This window comes from Microcaecilia unicolor, chromosome 8 (genome assembly GCF_901765095.1).
Source record: "Microcaecilia unicolor chromosome 8, aMicUni1.1, whole genome shotgun sequence".
In the NCBI taxonomy this organism is placed as follows: Eukaryota; Metazoa; Chordata; class Amphibia; order Gymnophiona; family Siphonopidae; genus Microcaecilia; species Microcaecilia unicolor.
This window is the reverse complement of record NC_044038.1, coordinates 244,592,729-244,612,662: the sequence shown is the minus strand read 5'-3', so window position 1 is coordinate 244,612,662 and position 19,934 is coordinate 244,592,729. Positions and strand designations below refer to the sequence as shown.

Genomic DNA, 19,934 nt, shown 5'->3' with positions numbered 1-19,934 from the left:
TGGTTCGGTGGGGTATACCTTTTTGAACAGGTTTGTTTTTAGTTCTTTCCGGAAACTTAGGTGGTCGTATGTTGTTTTTACTATTTTTGGCAGTGTGTTCCATAGTTGTGCGCTTAAGTAAGAAAAGCTGGATGCATAAGTTGATTTGTATTTGAGCTCTTTAGTACTTGGGTAGTGGAGATTTAGGTAAGTTCGTGCTGATCTTGTAGTGTTTCTGATTGGCAGGTCTATGAGGTCTATCATGTATCTCGGGACTTCTCCGTAGATAATTTTATGAACAATGGTGCAGACCTTGAAGGCAATGGGTTCTTTGATTGGGAGCCAGTGCAGTTTTTCTCGGAGTGGTTTGGCGCTATCTTAGCGTGTTTTTCCAAATATAAGCTTGGCTGCTGTGTTCTGGGCGGTCTGAAGTTTCTTTATAATTTGTTCTTTGCTTCCCACGTAAATTCCATTGCACTAATCTGCGTGGCTTAGTACCGTTGATTGTATCAGGTTGCGAAATATAGCCCTCGGGAAGAATGGTTTCACGCGTTTCAGTTTCCACATTGAGTGAAACATTTTCTTTATGGTAGAGTTTGCTTGGTTCTCTAGGGTGAGGTTTTGGTCGAATATTACCCCGAGGATTTTTAGGTTGTCTGAGATGAGGAGGGTGTGACCTGGGACACTGGGATACTTAGGTTTTTGGGTTTGTATGTGTTGTATTGGGAGGAGATGATGAGACCGTGTGTTTTTTCTGTGTTGAGTTTTAGTTGGAATGCATTTGCCCTGGAGTCCATGATGTTCAAACTGAGCTTAATTTCATTGTTGATTTCTGACAGATCTTGTTTGTATGGGATATATATTGTGACGTTGTCAGCATATATGAATGGGTTAAGGCCTTGAATGGATAGGGCCTTGGCTAGTGGGGTCATCATGAGGTTGAAAAGGATCGGTGATAATGGTGATCCTTGTGGTACTCCACAGTTTAGTATCCACGGTGATGATAAGTTTGTACTAGATTTCACTTGATATGTTCTGGTGGTTAGGAAGCCCTTGATCCATTTGAGTGTGTGTCCGCCAATTCCGAAGTACTCTCATCTCCCCTTACGTTCCTGCCCGAAACCTCCGCTCACAGGACAAATCCCTCCTCTCAGTACCCTTCTCCACCACCGCCAATTCCAGGCTCCGCCCATTCTGCCTTGTCTCACCCTATGCTATGCTTGGAATAAACTTCCTGAGCCCTTACGCCAAGCCCCCTCCCTACCCATCTTCAAATCCTTACTCAAAACCCACTTCTTCAATGTTGCTTTCGGCACCTAACCTTTATACCTTTCAGGAAATCTAGACTGCCCCAGTTTGACGACCCCTACCTGTCTGACTGTACATTTGTCCTTTAGATTGTAAGCTCTTTGAGCAGGGACTGTCCTTCTAAGTTAAATTGTACAGCGCTGCGTAACCCTAGTAGCGCTTTAGAAATGTTAAATAGTAGTAGTAGTAGTAGTCTAGGAGTCTGAGTAATATATTATGGTTGACCATGTCGAACGCACTGGACATGCCGAACTGGAGGAGAAGTATACTTTTACCTGTTGCTATTTCCTGCTTGAATTTGGTTAGGAGGGTAAGTAGTACTGTTTTGGTACTATGTAAGGGGCAGAAACCTGATTGAGATTCATGTAGAATTGTGAATTTGTTTATGTAATCGTATAATTGTTTGGTTACCAAACCTTCCATTAGTTTGACTACCAGTGGGATAGATGCTACTGGTCGATAGTTGGTAATGCCATTTGTTTTTTTTCTTGGGGTGAGCAGAATGTTGCCAAGTCAGAACGGTCATCTCACCTCATCATTGACGATTTCATGCAGATCTGGAATGCTGAGATCTGCCTTCACAAATGGGATTTTATCCACCTCCTCAGGAAACGGCCGGTGCTTCACACTGTATCGAATTCCCACGTTGTTTTTTGGTTGAGGCCGTGACTCAGGTAAAAACAGCTAGAACAAAGAAAAAGTATTTACGCACGTCTCAAACTCAATCAACTCCACAACTTACTTACATGAAATACAAACTAGTTCTGTATCATTTTCTATGACTCTGTCTGCATTTCTGACTTCTAGTTAATGTGACAGATACATTTAATTCTAACTCTCCTGTTAAAAAGATCATTCGAAGCAGTAAACAGTAAGTATTACAAAATGTTGCATAAAATCATAACAAAATACCAATAAACTATCATTTAGATGCTAAATTGACAACACTGGAGGCAGAAAACAAACATAAGAAATAGAACATTAAGAGAGTTATTGTACAAAATCACTATTCTGTGCATGTGGCCATATACTGAATACATGGCCTCTTATAAAGCACCAACCAATTTGCCATGTCATGATCATGTATACTTTACTAGTAGGCATGTACAGGGATGGAGTTTGCAAGTCTACATGTAGACTATGAAATATGCTAACCTAAGCTCAGATGTTTTATGGTATACAGTATATAAATATAATAATTATAGGTGCATTTATACCTGTCCCAGAGAGTTTCCTTCTGGAGTTCATAAGACGCAACATGCATAGATAAGCTTTCTGGAAAGCAAGGTGTTCTGGAAAGTTCCTGTTTATTAAGCCTGTGACACCCAAAACAATAAGAAATCTCTCCGATTCCTTCTGCCACATTTTCTTGGTCTCCGACTGCATTTCTTGATACTCACAGGCAGTATATCAAATCCATGACCCTTTACTTTAGGTGTTCACAGAATAAATCACGTGGCACCGACACCTCTATTGTCAATGCATTAGGCCTGGTTTTCCTACCGACTAAATTTATGCTCAAAATTTCACTAAACTCCTAAAAATGGGTGGTAATAGGGGAAGGTTTTGGATGGCAAAAAATTTGGTTGGCACAGATTTACAGCACTAATCACCTAAATTAGGCTCATATATTAAAGCAAATGGTGGTACTAAATTTAGGAGTGTAACTTTTAAGCTTCTAAATTTAGCTGATTTTTTTAACTGAAAACTTTGGCTCCTATATTTTACTGATAAACAGGGGCCGAACTTAGCAACTCAGCTTTTTTGAATATTGGACTGTAAACATTTTAGCTTACTGGTGGACCACCATCAGGGACAGGGCTCCTCTCGATCTTTTACTGCACTAATAGTCTTCCCCAAATTCTTGGGTTCTGTTTGAATAATTTATTTTGGTCTCTTTCCTTTTTAATCTTCTTCCTATCTCCACAACTTCTGTGCTTCTTCTATTACTCTCAATTTCTTACTGGAAATTATGAATTCAACTCTGTTGGTACGGAACACTTCAGTTTCAGGTTTTGGCATACTTAATTCATTGATGTATCAGTGACACCTCTGGCCACACCCAGTATTTGCACATATCATGGCCTGGATCCCCATAGATGAGGAAGCAAAAGCCAACTTGACCTTTCCCTGACTTAAAAGCACCCTGAGGGCCACTCCATTCTCCACAGGAACTGTCTTCTTTATGACTGCTGCCACAAGCACATCCACCTTGGGAAGTCTTAAAAGCTGATCTATATCTGTCTACAGTAGAGGATAAAACCTCCCCATGACCTGAGTGTCCCTGAGCATTAAATCTAAGTTAGCCTACTGCTCAAGCACCATCCTTCAGAAAGCCTTATGGATGGGAAAGGACCTCAACTAGCCTTCTCAGACCCTACCAAAAGTGGGTTCTCTTCCAGCTTTTCCTCTCATACCTCTGCCATCTTGAAGGAAGTCACCTGGGAGATGGTAGTTCTTCCTACCTGAACAAGCACATCAACTGCCTCAAGAGGATAAACCTCCCACACTTCAGGAGACATACTCTACCTGAGGGAGAACCAATACCCTTGTTAACCAATGAATATGTCATAAGGGAACAAGTGGACAATAAAGCAACTCCCCAAATAGAAGACCACTAAATTACATGGAGGCATATTTTCAAAGCACTTAGCCTTCCAAAGTTCCATAGAAACCTATGGAACTTTGGAAGGCTAAGTGCTTTGAAAATATGCCTCATGGTGCACTACAGCTTCTCCAACTATCTTAGAAATTATGTAAAAATTATCAGATTGTCAAAAATGCCCCCCTCAGTAAATATATAAAAAAAAGGGGGTGGGGGTGGGGAGAAAGACCTCAGTGTAAAAAAAAATCACTGCTCAATAATCAGAGCTATAGGAATGATAAGTAGTATGTCATTAAAAAAAACCTCCTCTACCAAATAGCTGGTCTATAAAATCCCGAGTGGTGTAGAATGGGTACAAGTGAATCGATTTTTTAGTCTCTCAAAAAGTACAAAGGCCAGGGGACACAATGAAATTGCTTGGTTGTCAGACCTGTGAGCTCTTGTACCAAGTAGAGCACTGCCGAGCCCTGTACTCAGACCAGGTTCTGCTTGGTGGCCGGACAACCCCGGGTTTCACCTGCGCTGACCACCGTTCCACAGAGGTTCAGCCCCTAGGTGCGGGCGGCCTGCAGGGCTTACGAGATGGAGCAGGAAGCGGGGTGATGAACGTGACGGCCAGACAGGCAGCAGGCAAGAGAGTGATCCAGGTACAGGCAGAGTCAGTAGACAGGCTGCAGACAAGAGAGTAATCCAGGTACAGGCTAAGTCAGCAACGAGGAACAAGGTAGAGGAGAAGCACACTACTGAGCAAGTAACATCTACCAAAGTAGAAGCCGAAGCAAGGAGTCCAGGGAGAGCTCAGCTGATGAAGTGCTGGCGTCTGACATCAGCAGGGAGAAGGGGCACAGCCATAGGACAAGAGCAGGGGAAGGAGGAACCGGAAGACCAATAGGAGAGAAGCAAGGGAAGCCAGGCAGAGGAAGAGCAGATCCAGGTGGGTGGAAGCAAAGCAATCAAGGAGCCTGCAGCCAGAAAAGAACTACACACACATGGCTCAGGGCTGTGCCAGTCAAGTTTGCGTGTTGACGGGACCCTGCGCAGCCCGAGGACGCCGCTTACGTTGAGGTAGGGGACATGACAATGGTAATACTTTTAAAACAAATAGGAGGAAATATTTTTCACTTAAAGAATAGTTAAGCTCTGGAACTCGGTGCTGGAGGATGAGGTAACAGTGGCTAGCGTATCTGGATTTAAAAAAGGCTTGGACAAGTTCCTGGAGGAAACATCCAATGTCCGTTATCGAGATGGATATGGGAGAAGCCACTGCTTACCCCGGGATTGGTAAAATAGAATGTTGCTACTAATTGGGTTTCTGCCAGGTACTTGTGACCTGGATTGGTTACGGTTGGAAGAAGGATACTGGGCTAGGTGAACCACTGGTCTGGCCCAGTATGGATATTCTTATGTTACAAAAATTCCTATCAAAAATTCACTTCCATGTCCAACTCAAAATCACCCCCTTTCTCTCTGGGCCACTTCTTCCTCCCTGCTGCGTGAGAAACATGTGGTCACTCAAAATGGTTGCTTTCCTGCTGGTGGAAGAAGCACCTCAGTCACAGCTGCTGGTCTGAAAACCTTCTCCAGGCTTCAGCTGCCCTCTAAAGCCACATCCACAATGATCACCAGCTGCATTGCTACTTCTTCATCACAAGCAGGGCAGAAAGACACATTGGCCGAGGTGGGAAAGTATATGCCACAGGTCCCACACAGTGTGGTTGCTGTTGGGCCTGACAAGGCTGTGTGACTGTATGCAGCCACCAGCACACTACCCTCCCTCTAGCGTGAGCAGACCTGGTAACAGATGAATCCTGGCCTTTCCCTCACCGCCTGGAGCTCCTCCAGGCTCATTCACTGAAACCTCCGCATGCCTTGATCAAAAGGGAAAGTGGGGAGAACCTAGATAGAGGGAAAGGGAGTCAGACAGAGAATTAGACATTGGAGGGGTCCTCTGAAAGAGCCCCCCCCCCCCAACTTAACTGGCCGGGATCCTGTGGGACCCTCACTGTCAGACTCCAAGCTCACCAGGGAAGGACCCTAGCCCAGCGTGGCCCTGGAGCTACAATTCCCTAGAGCTTGGATTGACCTCGAGAGTTATCGCTATGGTACTGGTCTGCTCAAACACTGGGGCCTTGACCCAAACATCCAAGGACTAGACTGCAGCAGCATACAAGTGGCAGTACATTATCTTCTTTTTATTCTCAGAGGTCCACTCAATTGCAAATAGCCTTCTTACTTTTTTATTAATTTCTATAGGTCCATGAGCAAGTTTAACATGGTCCATTGCTGCACCAGTGGTCTACGTTTCTGAACGTTTTGCATTATCAATACTATCATCTCTAGCCTGGAGTGGAAGTTAAGGGTTGGATCATCCTGGATGACATGCTGCCAGTAAATATATTTTTTTTCTTTCCTACCTTAGTGGTTACCTTGCTGAGATTGGTAGAGATCTTCTGCACTGAGATCACCAGCAATGCTTGGGCATCTGATCACTCTATCCTCTGCCCTCAGTATCATATGTACTATATCTTAAGTGTTGCGTCTATCTATATTTTTCTCCTTCTCTGGTGCTTGCTACCTTTTGATTGGCTCTAGCTGATCTGGGTAGGTGGCAGAGTTGCATGGCCCATGCGTGTCTCCCAGACATTCCTCGGATCAGGACTGTGATTGATGGACATCGGTTATCTGCAAAGAGGTGAGAAATACAATACCTGGTCAAGAGGCGAGTTTAAACAAGGTGAAGAAATAAACAACTTTATTGGAGGTCGTCTGCTTTACCCATCTTATTTTAGGTCTTATATCATTCTATTTTTAGGACCGTGCTCTCCTGCTGTCCACATTACTATCTCTCTCCAACCCAAATGAAGCTTGTGGAGTGCCTGCAGGTCCATAGGTTCCACAAGCTCATTTTCAAAGGAAATCTCTTCCTTTAAAAGTTCTGGTCTGGCAGGACTTTACTTCTGCTTTATAGGAGACAGAAACTATGTGTGAGGATTTCAAAATGAAAGCCCCCAAGTGAATGTTACATCTCTCACTCCCACAAACCCTCATTAAAGAGTATATACGCTGTGAAAAAGCACCCAGAGAATTTGCCTGGGTAACTGCTTAGTTACACAGATAAATTTCTTAGAACACGGCCTTCTTAAAAATGTCTCATTACTCTGATCTAACCTCACCTAGTTCTATTTCTTCTTGAGACCTAGTTCAGGCTCTGTTTATCAATCTGTTTACTTGCTGGTCCAGCGGCTCATGTGACAAGTACTGTGAACTATAGAAACAGCCATAAGAAATCCTCCACTCACTGTAATACTTAAATAATGTTCAAACTAAATTAAAAAAAAAAAATCCACAATTAAATGAAACTTCCTGATGCTTTATGAGAAGCTGGAACCTCAGAAAAGGAGCAGAAACACTTTTTGAGGTTGCCGTTTGAAAAAGGGGAAGGCAAAGGTCATTCCCCCCAAAACTGCCTCAACTCCTTCTTGATAGCAAATGATGGATTCCCTTGTATGCTGGACCATGAGTCATGTGGTGGCTGACAGCTTGGCTATGCCCGAGATGGGAAGGAGTGTCAAGCTTCAGGCAAAGTTTCCTTGTCCCCGCCTAGCCAACAGCAACCCTCATTGAGGAGCTGAAGTGATGTGGCCTTGGTAGAACATTGGTGGACAACACCACACACAGTGAACCCCGAAAGACCCTGCAGCCTTGGGAGCAGAGGACATTCTGAAGGGCATAATCCCCACAGCTTCAGCTGTTTCGGAGAGTCAGGTTACTGAAGCCTGAAGAGCTGAAAGTGATTAACAGAAGCTAAGAGAGGATAAGCTGGAAATGCTCTTTGTTAACCCGATGATTATAACTATGAAGGCTATCTGGCAAGCCTTAGTTCATCTGGTGAAGTCTTTGTAAGTTTGCTATATGGAATTCACTTCTTTGGTGCAGTCTTGGTCAACTACTAAGACACAAGAATCTAGTGCAAAAGAATTTGGCATTCATCTTAAAAGAGAGACTCCCCCCGTTTTCTATTTCTGTTGATGGCTCTCTCATTCTCCCTGTCTCCTCAGCTCGAAACCTTGGGGTCATCTTTGACTCTTCTCTCTCCTTCTCTGCTCATATCCAGCAGACCGCCAAGACCTGTCGTTTCTTTCTTTACAACATCCGTAAAATCCGACCCTTTCTTTCCGAGCACTCTACCAAAACCCTCATCCACACCCTTGTCACCTCTCATTTAGACTACTGTAATCTGCTTCTTGCTGGCCTCCCACTTAGTCACCTCTCCCCTCTCCAGTCGGTTCAAAACTCTGCTGCCCGTCTCATCTTCCGCCAGGGTCGCTTTACTCATACTACCCCTCTCCTCAAGACCCTTCACTGGCTCCCTATCCATTTTCGCATCCTGTTCAAACTTCTTCTACTAACCTATAAATGTATTCACTCTGCTGCTCCCCAGTATCTCTCCACACTCGTCCTTCCCTACACCCCTTTCCGTGCACTCCGCTCCATGGATAAATCCTTCTTATCTGTTCCCTTCTCCACTACTGCCAACTCCAGACTTCGCGCCTTCTGTCTCGCTGCACCCTACGCCTGGAATAAACTTCCTGAGCCCCTACGTCTTGCCCCATCCTTGGCCACTTTTAAATCTAGACTGAAAGCCCACCTCTTTAACATTGCTTTTGACTCGTAACCACTTGTAACCACTCGCCTCCACCTACCCTCCTCTCTTCCTTCCCGTTCACTTTAATTAATTTGATTTGCTTACTTTATTTATTTTTTGTCTATTAGATTGTAAGCTCTTTGAGCAGGGACTGTCTTTCTTCTATGTTTGTGCAGCGCTGCGTATGCCTTGTAGCGCTATAGAAATGCTAAATAGTAGTAGTAGTAGTAGACTGTCAGGCTTAAAGATATGCAGCCTATGTTGATTAAAGATAAAGAGGTCATTCATCAGAGATTGGAAACCAGCATTTGAACCTTAGAATTAGGAATTGCTATGCTAGACTATCGGGACATTTTTCAGGTAGGCTCGGGGGAACCTTCAAGGGGTGCAGGTGGGGTCTTTTGGAGGGTTCCCCCCCCCCCCCCCGAGGGGGGGGGAGGGGTCATACAGATAATCAATGCAACCCAAAGCTGTCAGTTAAAAAAAAAATGCTGAATGTTGCAAGCTTGAAGTGTTAACATAGTGCTATTAATTACAGTTGAAAATTTTAATAGCAATTAAGATTTTCAAGTTAACCACAATAATCAAAAGTACTAATTATATCATATGTAAAGAAGGACAGATATGAAGGCCAATTTTGGAGTTTGGGGTTGCAGTTTGATAAAGGGGGTCAGTGTTTAATTTGACACAAGTTGGAATGGCTTGCAGGGGAAGCGGTGGCCCAAAGGTGTTATCTATATATATATTATCTATCTATATATATGTATCTACATCTATTGCGTTACTAGTAAATAGTTACTGTAGTTAATTGCTTTCTTGCAGTAATCAATAAAGCAGTTAATTTTTCACTATCCCAGAAACTGTAATTTATTACTTTTGAAGAGTAGCTAGCACATGACATGACATGAGGATGTGGTTGGCATGAGTCAGTCGAACCTCCGTGAAATAAGCATCAAGAGATGAAGTTATGCAATACACTGGGGTTCTGTATTTAGATGGATATTTTGCCTTTTCACATACCATAAGGCTTTTATCATAAGTATTCTTGTATGTGGTATCGGTAAAGGAAAAACAAACGAACAACAGTGGATCCAAAAAAAGGGGTCCTCTCACAGTTGGCGTCTTTCTAAACAAGGTCTTTATTCAAATCAATAAAACAACCCGACACGTGATGTGTTTCGGCCGAAAAGGCCTGCGTCAGGGGTCTATTATTCCTTCATGTAAAATACCTTGGAAATCAGGTAACTCTCAGTAAATAAACTGTTAACAGAGATATCATATGCGATGGGTCGCTGCACTTGTCTCTGCCAAACCGCGGTATGTCGGTCTGCACTCAAACGGTTAATTTACTGAGAGTTACCTGATTTCCAAGGTATTTTACATGAAGGAATAATAGACCCCTGACGCAGGCCTTTTCGGCCGAAACACGTCACGTGTCGGGTTGTTTTATTGTTTTGAATTAAGACCGTGTTTAGGAAGACGCCAACTGTGAGAGGACCCCTTTTTTTTGGATCCACTGTTGTTCGTTTGTCTTTGGTTCTCCTGTGGAGAGATCACCATCTGTGGGTGTTTGCATCGGTAAAGGAAAAGCAATTAGCTAAGCATGTATCTAATCAGTAATCAACTACTTTCCTAAATGAGTAATATGATTACTGTAATTAATTACTTTTGAAGAGTAACTAGCACAACACTGTGTGTGTGTGTGTATATGTATATATAAGTACTGCCTGCAAGATACATTCACCACACATTTGCTTTAGTAAATCCTGCAGGGATTTTCTTCCATAAAAAAAGCAAAGGAACAAGCTGTCTTACTGCAGTTTGATAAACAAGCCTGAACATGCACGGAATCACAATTTAAGACTATCCTCTTACCAGATACATAGACAATTTCCATTTTAGTTATTTCCATCATCTGCCATTTTCATATCATATTTTGTTTGTTGAAAATAAGTACATCACTTATTCATATTATTAATTTTCCACTGAAACTTTCCATCTGTCTCAATCTACGGGCAACTTAAATGCTAATACGGCTCTACATAATTTGCTGTGTTGATGTGCTGGTCACTGTCACACTGCAAAAAACATACATTTTCAGGGGATTTAGTGGGCAGGTCTCTAACTGTGTAGCAGGTTTTAGTGAAAGTCTATTCTGTAACAGCATCTGGGTACCCAGACTCCATTCTAGAATAAAACTGAAACCTGACATCGGGGCACTTTAGACCTGTAGTAACAGTATTCTATAAGTTGCCCCTTCCATGCTGTACCCTTTTGAATGCCTCCTTATGTCTGTGTGCCCCTACAGAACAGTGCTTCGTCACTTTGCTTCACTTACTTGTGAAAATGCCAATACTCTGTACATTTACAGGAGCAAGCAGTGCATACATGCTGGCACCCAGTTATACAACTGTCCTTTTAATGACGGATTTTGGGTTTGTTTGGTTTTTTTTAAAGGATTTATTCTGCCAAAAATTGTTTTAGTAATACAATTAGAATGATTTTTGCATAGATTATATAGAGACCTACATTTTCTACATGTTTTATGCAGAATCACAAGTGCTTACACATACAGAGGGCCATTTTAAAATAGGTTTAAAAGGGCAAGCAGGTGACTACTTAGCTACTGTTCTATAAAGACACATAGATGCACATGTGTCTTTATAAAATACTAATATAATCCAGGTATGCATATTTACACCTGATTGTGAGATGCAAATGTTTATATAAAGTCTGCAAATATGCATGTTAACACATCTCCCTAGTATAATTTCTGTTTCAGTTCCAGCTGATAAAGTATGGAGGAACTTTTCATCTATAACTTGGCCTTCGGTGGATGCTCTATATAAAAAGTATGTTACTTCTTACTGTATTTTGGACACCTGCCCTCTATATATCATAAAATAAACATCCAGTAACTCTAACATTATGCTGTTAAACTGGTTACAGACTTCTTTAGAATTGGGGGGGGGGGGGGGGGGGGGGGGGGGGGGGGAATTTCCCTCCAGATTTGGGAGAAATTATTTTTACCCCCTTAATGAATAATAATAATGAACCTAGTTATGTACCTACCAATTAAAGGCCAACAGCCTCCATTCCATTTTTTTGCAACCTTATGGAGGGAATGGTGGCTCTTCCAACTATCTATCTAGATCAACATAACGTTTTACATTTTTCACATTCTGGGTTCAGCTCAAACTTTAGCACCAAAACTATAATTGGCTCGTTTCTTGATAATATCCATAACATTCTGTGTGAAGGCAAGGCGACCTTGGTGCTACAATTTCACCTATCCAGTACCTTCGACCAAGTAGATCATGAGATCCTTCTTTGAATTATGGAGAACCTAGAAGTGACAGGAAAGGTCTACAACTGGTTTCTCTGTTGTTGTTGTTTTTTTTAAACATCGATCTTACAGAGTTAAGTTGGAGGGTAATTTATCAGAGAAGAGGATAAATCCTAGCGGTGTTCCACAGGGTTCTCTGCTGTCACCATCACTTTTTAATATCTATATACATTCACTGGGTTATGCACTGGAGAAGTTAGGTGTTTATTTTTACAATTTATGCCGATGATATAATGGTTATAGTTCCAATTACCTCTCTGTTTTTTTGTCATTCAGTTCTGGTTCCCAATAGCATTAACACCTTGGATTTATAGATGAAAATGCATAAACTAAAAAAACTAAATTCTTATTAGTCATTCTACTGGTGAAACACAGAAGAGTGTAATGACAAATCAGACTTTGTATCAATTTTCATCTACTGTAAGAGTGTTGGGTATTCAATTAGATGCCAAGTTATCTTTAGAGTTACAGGTTAACAAGCTCATTCAAAAATCATTCTTTACTATGAACAATCTTCATCGTGTGTGCAAATATTTTGACCAGGAACACTTTCCTCTCATAGTACAATCGTTGATTTTGAGTCTTCTAGATTACTGTAACATTATTTATTTGGGATCTTCCAGACAACTACTAAAGAGGTTCCAGCTATTCAAAATACTGTGTTCAATTTGCTATATTCTTTAAAGAGGTATGATAGTGTTTCACTGTATTTTAGGAAAAGTCACTGCATCCTATACATGCTAGGGTTTTGTTTACATTTTTTTATTTTATTACATTTGTACCCCGCACTTTCTCACTCATGGCAGGCTCAATGCGGCTTACATGGGGCAATGGAGGGTTAAGTGACTTGCCCAGAGTCACAAGGAGCTGCCTGTGCCTGAAGTGGGAATCGAACTCAGTTCCTCAGTTCCCCAGGACCAAAGTCCACCACCCTAACCACTAGGCCACTCCTCCTATAAAGTCCTTTTTGGGTTAGCTCCATCAATTTTTTTGCATCATTTTGTTTTTCTGTTGAAGTCTTGGATAACTAGAACAATGGGCTTTGCTGACTCTTCCTTCTTTGAAGACTATGAAAAGATCTATGTTATTAATCTTTTCTCATTTCGAGCTGCCTGTCTGGATAAAGATGTTCTGACTTATTTGTTCTCTGCTACAAGCTATAGCCACTTTCGAAAACAGATTAAAACTTACTTGTTCAGGAAATGTGTTATGAATCCTAATACTCAGCTTCAGGACATCATATTCTTTGGTTTAAAAGTTTGCAATTATGTATTAATGTGATAAGACTACTTGTATTTCCTGGAAATATCCAGCCTTTATTAAGATGTGATCCGCACTGAACCAAAAGGTATATGGCTGAATATAAGTTATATTGTTAAAATTAATAACCGATCCAGGTAACTGCAAGGGTTCAGTCCGCACAGAGACTAAACAATGCAGTTTCAAGGGGATTCTAAACAGCCAGCAAGTTGAGAAGGGCTACTACAAAGAACATACTCACTCTGTTCAGTGTTCAGGGGCTGCTCCAACATGGCAAGGATTACGCTATTATCTAGGACAAAGTAGCGGAAACTGGATTTGTTTAGGGTGGGCAGGTGGGAGCATTTAATCAACGTAGCTTCATTCACCAAGCTGCAAGGAGAGGCAGGACCACTGGGAGGAGGAAATGCTCCAAGCAACTGCATGATGCTGCAAAAAAAGGACAAAAGATCATGCTGCTACAACAATGTGTTTCCACTGACGCACAACAGAAAGCATGCCCTGTAACCATTCAAACTTGCATCACAATTATATAGAACACTCTCAAAAGCTGAGTTTCAAAGACATTCACGTACACAAAAGTACAAGGCCCTGCCTCAGACATACCATTACCTCCTGAGCTGATTTATGTGGCAGTTAAGTCCATACTAAGTATCTTGTCAACTACTTAGCCAAACTGTAAATAGAGCCAGTTCTGCTACTAGGCAAACTAGGGGTCTGCCTAGCACAGCAGAAGAGGTGGGACAGGGGTGCTGCATCTTGTCTCCTCCTCTTTTCTCTTTCTCCCGCCACTGCTGCTGTTGCCCTCCCCTTTCTGGGGACGAAAAGGATCGTGGATTCAGTACCGGTGTGGGCCTATAAGCAGAAGCCAGTGCTCAATCGCTGTCATGTCCTGCATCCCCACCTCCAAGAGGAAGTTCTGCATCACTTTCGGGGGGGGGGGGGGGGGGTGTAATCTGATTGTGCTTGATTATAGGCCTGTGTTTCAAGACTCTGTGCCAACACTTAATCCACTTGCCTGCTGTGCTCCAGAAGAGGAAGGGTAGCGGCAGGCCTGATGAGAGGAAGGGAAAAAAGGGAGATGCTGGATTGGGGGGGGGGGGGGGGGGGGGGGGGGGGGGGGGAGTAGGAAGGGGTATGGGAAATGCTGGACTTTTGAGGGGTAGGGAGGGAAGAGAGAGATGCTGGACTATGGAGCGGTGGTGATGTAAGGCGGCGCTTCCCAAGTCCATTCCTGGAGTACCCCTTGCCAGTCAGGTTTTCAGGATATTCACAATGAATATGCATAAAAGAGATTTGCATATAATGGAGGAAGCATATACAAATCAAGTTCATGCATATTCATTGTGAATATCCCGAAAAGCTAACCGGAAAGGGGTACTCCAGGACTGGACTTGGGAAACACCGGTGTAAGGTCTTATGCTGCCCCTGGGATGGGGGGAGAGGGCATATGCCTGAAGGATAACTTTGGGCTGGCCATGACTGTAAAAAGTAATGAATATGAGCATGCTCAGATCTTGTGAATCCACCAATGCATGCATCTGGCTCCAGTATGTACGGAATAGAACACGCTGCAGCATAGGGATGTGTGGAGCTTGAGTGGCCCTGCCCCCTCTCACTACAGCGTATTCACTTTTATGCCATGTCATACCATGTTAGTGTGGCTTCCGCAGCATCTTTCACTCTCATGGAAGCAGGATTTGGTTCTTTATCTCCTTTGTATCGGACCTCCTGTTGCTCATGGTTTTTGGACTTGCTCCCTGAAATACCCAATTCTACAATCTCTAGTACCTCTTTCAGGCAGTCCTACAGATAAAAATAAGTACAAGCAGAATAATGTGAGCTGAAATGTCAATACTTGCATATTATGGATCAAAATTTAAAATGCTCTACACATCACAGTGAAGGTGCAAGTTATTCTGCTCACTTTCGGATGAAGAGCTACGAGGTGTGAACAAGAAGATTTATGGTAAGAATTAGCCCCTTCTGCTACTATACTGTGTGTCCATATATATAAGCAGATATGATATGCCACCAAAATCTTTGAAAACTGAAAATAACTTTGCCTGAGAAGAAGGAAGAAACGGAGGAGTGGCCTAGTGGTTAGGGTGGTGGACTTTGGTCCTGGGGAACTGAGCAACTGAGTTTGATTCCCACTTCAGGCACAGGCAGCTCCTTGTGACTCTGGGCAAGTCACTTAACCCTCCATTGCCCCATGTAAGCCGCATTGAGCCTGCCATGAGTGGGAAAGCGCAGGGTACAAATGTAACAAAAATAAAATAGATACTATTGGAGATTCTACATGGAATGTTGCTACTATTGGAGATTCTACATGGAATGTTGCTATTCCACTAGCAACATTCCATGTAGAAGGCTGCGCAGGCTTCTGTTTCTGTGAGTCTGACGTCCTGCACACATATGTGCAGGATGTCAGACTCACAGAAGCAGAAGCCTGCGTGGCCACATTGGTGATCTGCAAGGGCCGACTTCTACATGGAATGTTGCTAGTGGAATAGCAACATTCCATGTAGAATCTCAAATAGTAGCAACAGTGGAGGAGTGGCCTAGTGGTTAGGGTGGTGGACTTTGGTCCTGGGGAACTGAGGAACTGATTTCGATTCCCACTTGAGGCACAGGCAGCTCCTTGTGACTCTGGGCAAGTCACTTAACCCTCCATTGCCCCATGTAAGCCGCATTGAGCCTGCCATGAGTGGGAAAGCGCAGGGGACAAATGTAACAAAAATAAAAAATATGGTTCTCCAAACAAGTGGCTGAAAAAAAACAGAGGCAAAAGAAGTGGAATTGAAGAAACAGAACACAAGAGCAACAGAGAAAAAAAATACTGGATAAAACTCAAAGAAGCAAAGTGTGAAATACCCCTAGGAAAAGCAAAGGGGAAAGAATAAAGAGGGAAAGAGGTGAACAGATTCTTTTCAGGTTTATTAGGGAAAGGAAATAGAAATAAATCAAAACACAGGAAAGAAAATACGATGATACCTTTTTATTAGACTAACAATACATTTTTTGATTAGCTTTTGAAGGTAACCCTTCTTCAGATCAGAAATAAGCAAATGTTGACAAATATCAGAACACAAAAGCATTCCAATGACAGTCTCACAGGAAGAGGGAGGGGTAGGTGTGTGAGAGAGAGAGAGAGAGAGGGAGAGGGAGAGATATGGATGTATGGCAGATAAGAGAGTGACAAAACACTAAAATTTTATGGTTTACAGTGGGATAGAAAACCCAGAACTTTGTTAAGATCTGTCTGGTGGGTGTCAAAATATTTCAGCATTTTGACTTCAAAGGTCTTACGTTCCTGGATTGTCTTAAATTAAAAACAAACACTTCTCTTCTGTGTTCATGGAAGAAATTCCTCAATAAGGACCTTGGTCAGTTGGCAAAGGTACCTGTATATATGGGATGGGAGTGGAGTAAGTATGACACCATTTGTGGAAGAAAATGTTCAAAATTGAAAGTGGGAAGGATCTACGATGTTGCAGCAGTAAGCGTTCTGTGTGTATCTTTACTGCAATTCAAGTCTGCCTTGTTTTCCCCTTTGGTTATTTACTTCTATGCTGTAACGAAAGGGGAAAGTGAGGATTTCCTCCTGCTGTTTGCCAACTCCTGTTTTGTGGCAAACAGATATTACCATCTTTATGTAGAAGGCCCTGCCTGGAAGGGGCGTTCCTGTTGCTCTGGGCATGAGAAAGAGCCCAGAGCTGGGGAGTGATGTCTTACTCAGCTCCATAGGCCCTACAGCTTCCCTGAGTGAACACGCGACGGTGATGTCAAAGTTGCAGAAAGCAGCAAAAAGCCAAGTGCTGTCTAGTGTGGCTGGAAGTTGGTGATTGGCGTCCTCGATGTGTCAGGAGAAACAGCCAAGTCAGTGGTGATATTAACATTAAGTTCAGAAGAGCTATGAGGTAATCAAATGGGGACCCTGAAAGGCTGATTCCCTCATTGTTAAAGCCTGCTGAAGTGATGCTCAATACCATCTGGTCTGCAATCTTTATAAAGTATGCTCAGGGATTATTCCTACCATAATAGCAGCAAAAGCTCATCATACATGACAGTGACACTATGCTGTTAATATATGTCCTCACTTTTTCATTTACAATTTCTAGTCTATGCTGTTGAAATATACCTTCAGATGGGCTGATGCAGGTAAATCTGCTGTAACATGGCTCGTGTCGAGTCATTGGACTTCTTGAGTCATTAGACTATCTGTTGGACATGACATAAAGCAATGTTTTATTGTATAAAAGATTAATATTTTTTTTTTGTTGGACATATCATAAAGGAATCTCTACCATAGAGATTCTAAGGTATAATGAAGCCTTTTTATCATTTTTTTGCTGCTACTCAGGACTCTTTGGATTCATATTTTGATTGGTCAGCCTTACTCTTTTTTTCTGTACTGATTACTTCATGGTAAGCATGTTGTTCTTTTAATTCCAAAATGATTCAGAAAATTGAAAAGCAGCATCTTTCTCACACAGTGAAGGCTGAGGAGTGCTCTTTGCAATTATAACATGTTAAACAGCTAGAACCCTCTTTGGGTCAAGATAGAGCTCTCTTCTTTCAAACTCTCTATACTTGACTGCTTAATTTACTCTGTCACTTATGAACTTTAATGCAATACCACTTTGTATTTCTTATTCCGGAAATGGTGATCGCCATTACGGCATAATGTAAGCCACACTGAGCCTGCAAATAGGTGGGAAAATGTGGGATACAAACGCAACAAATAAATAAAAGAGTGAGAATTAGACATTTGAACTTACGGATTCTTAATTTTCCTAAGAAATTAACTAGTACCCCATAGGACCTTTTTTATATGTCCTTCAGGAGACATTTAAATATCTGGACTCTGGCTTACCACTACATAGGATAATTATATAGCTATTACAAAGTCACATACAGTTGAAAGTGACCAAGTAACGGTGGATGTTTCATCTACTAGTTTGGATTTAACCACCTCTTGGAAAGTTCTGTAGAAGAAATTGAGTTCAGACCTACTCTGTTGGTATCGCTTGTTTTCCTCCAGGATAAGGAAGCTTTGCTTCAGTTATTTTTTTAGATCTTAAGAATGTACCTTTCTTGGAGGGAAAATGTCTACATTTCCTGATTTTTCGAGGTGGACACAGACTAGAAGGAAAATATTTCCCTCATATCATTGTTATGTATTAGCTTTGGGAGCCTAAGTTTCAATTAAGATATCCATGTAAATGTGCTATATTTTATGAGAGTTACCTTTATCAATTCTGAACATACATTCATAAGTTTTGCTGTTAAAACATACTAATTTTTTTTCATCTACTTTGTAAATCCACTCAATTTATATTTTCTCATTTCCACATGCTGTGATAGATAGCTCCATAATTCCTTCAGTTTATTAAATCCAACTGTCTGTTTTAGGATCCCATTTACTTCTCCTCATTTTCCCCCATGGCCCTAAAATGGGAGAAACCATTAAAAGGTCCTTAATGTGCTAGTTTTAATGCTGACTTTATTACATAAATTATCCTTTCATAACATCATCTTAACATCTTTCATTCTGGTTAAATATGTTCTATGCATTACTTCAAATAGTGTTTCTATTAAATTGCATTTATAGTCATTTTATATGGAAGATCACATAATCCTAACATTCTGTCTATTCCTTCTCTCTGTTCTTCAATTTATTATGTCACAAGTCTATTGAGAGAAAAAAAGATTTCTTCATTAATTCTCTTTGTCACGAAACGCCTAGCCACCCACCTGGGGTTACCCCACAGCTACTCAGGGGGTCCATCTCCAGCACAGCTCAGATCCACCTGCCACTTGTGCTCTACACTAGCACCCTCCTCCCACCGACTGGGTCACAACCACCTCTGGGCGAGTCTCCCGCTCTCAAATTATTCCCCAGTGGTTTCTAGGTAACCACAGTTCCCAGAAAGCACTCACAACCCAACACACAAACCACCAGGATTCTTTATCAGTCCAGACAGGCAGAACAAACAAATGTGTTTATTCTCATAAAAATATTGAGCAGTGGAACAAAAATGTGCAAATATTAAACAGTAACAAGTGACTGAAAAATGGATCAATTAGAAAACTAACTAAACATCTATATACTGTCTAAACAGTACCTGGGAAGACCAGGACATGTAACTGTTCACAGAGCCTTAGCAAAGAAATCTGTCTCCCTCTTCTTCCAGGCTAAGACTGAAAGCAAAACCTGTACACTCTAAAGGAAATGTACTCCTGGGCCAATCAGAGCCCAGTCAACACGATTTGAAAGTATACTGCTGCTTGCTTCCTGCTTGTGTTAAAGAAAAAGAACATTCAGTTCCCTATAACAGCTTTACAGCACAGAAACGCCACCTGCTGGCCAAATAGAAGAAATACTTCAGGACATAATTAAAATAGGAAAATATCCAATACATTTTACAGGCTAAAAACACACTGTTTCTTCATACTCTTCTATACTGGAAAACATTTTTTTATTCATTAATTATCTCTTCCTATTAAATATCAGTAGAGTAGTTTTACTTTTTAGTTTCTCAAATTATTTCATCTTTCCCTGTTCTGATGTTTTTTGAATTTAATGAGAGGTAGGCACTGAGATGTCTAGCTTGTAAAAAAGCTACAAAAATGAGAATTTGTTAGTCCCCATTATGTTTTATAATTCTGAAGGGCAAAACTTACTACTCATTAATTAGGTTTTAGCTCATGCCTTTTCATTAGTTCAGTAATCCATCAAATATCCCCAATTCATATAATTTATGAAAATATCTGTAAATAGCCTG

The 19,934-nt window shown here is 41.6% G+C and overlaps 1 protein-coding gene across 6 annotated transcripts in view; it reads right to left on the bottom strand.

Annotated features, from left to right (window-relative positions):
- Window positions 1-19,934, bottom strand: part of RALGAPB (Ral GTPase activating protein non-catalytic beta subunit) — a 174,054-nt gene that overhangs the window by 33,805 nt on the left and 120,315 nt on the right. For all 6 annotated transcript variants that reach the window (XM_030212441.1, XM_030212442.1, XM_030212443.1 and 3 more), the window contains 4 exons: window positions 14,795-14,949; window positions 13,385-13,572; window positions 6,468-6,574; window positions 1,819-1,971 (listed from right to left, as the gene is read on the bottom strand). In XM_030212441.1, the coding sequence (XP_030068301.1) occupies window positions 1,819-1,971; window positions 6,468-6,574; window positions 13,385-13,572; window positions 14,795-14,949 (603 nt within the window). The remainder of the gene's footprint in view (window positions 1-1,818; window positions 1,972-6,467; window positions 6,575-13,384; window positions 13,573-14,794; window positions 14,950-19,934) is intronic.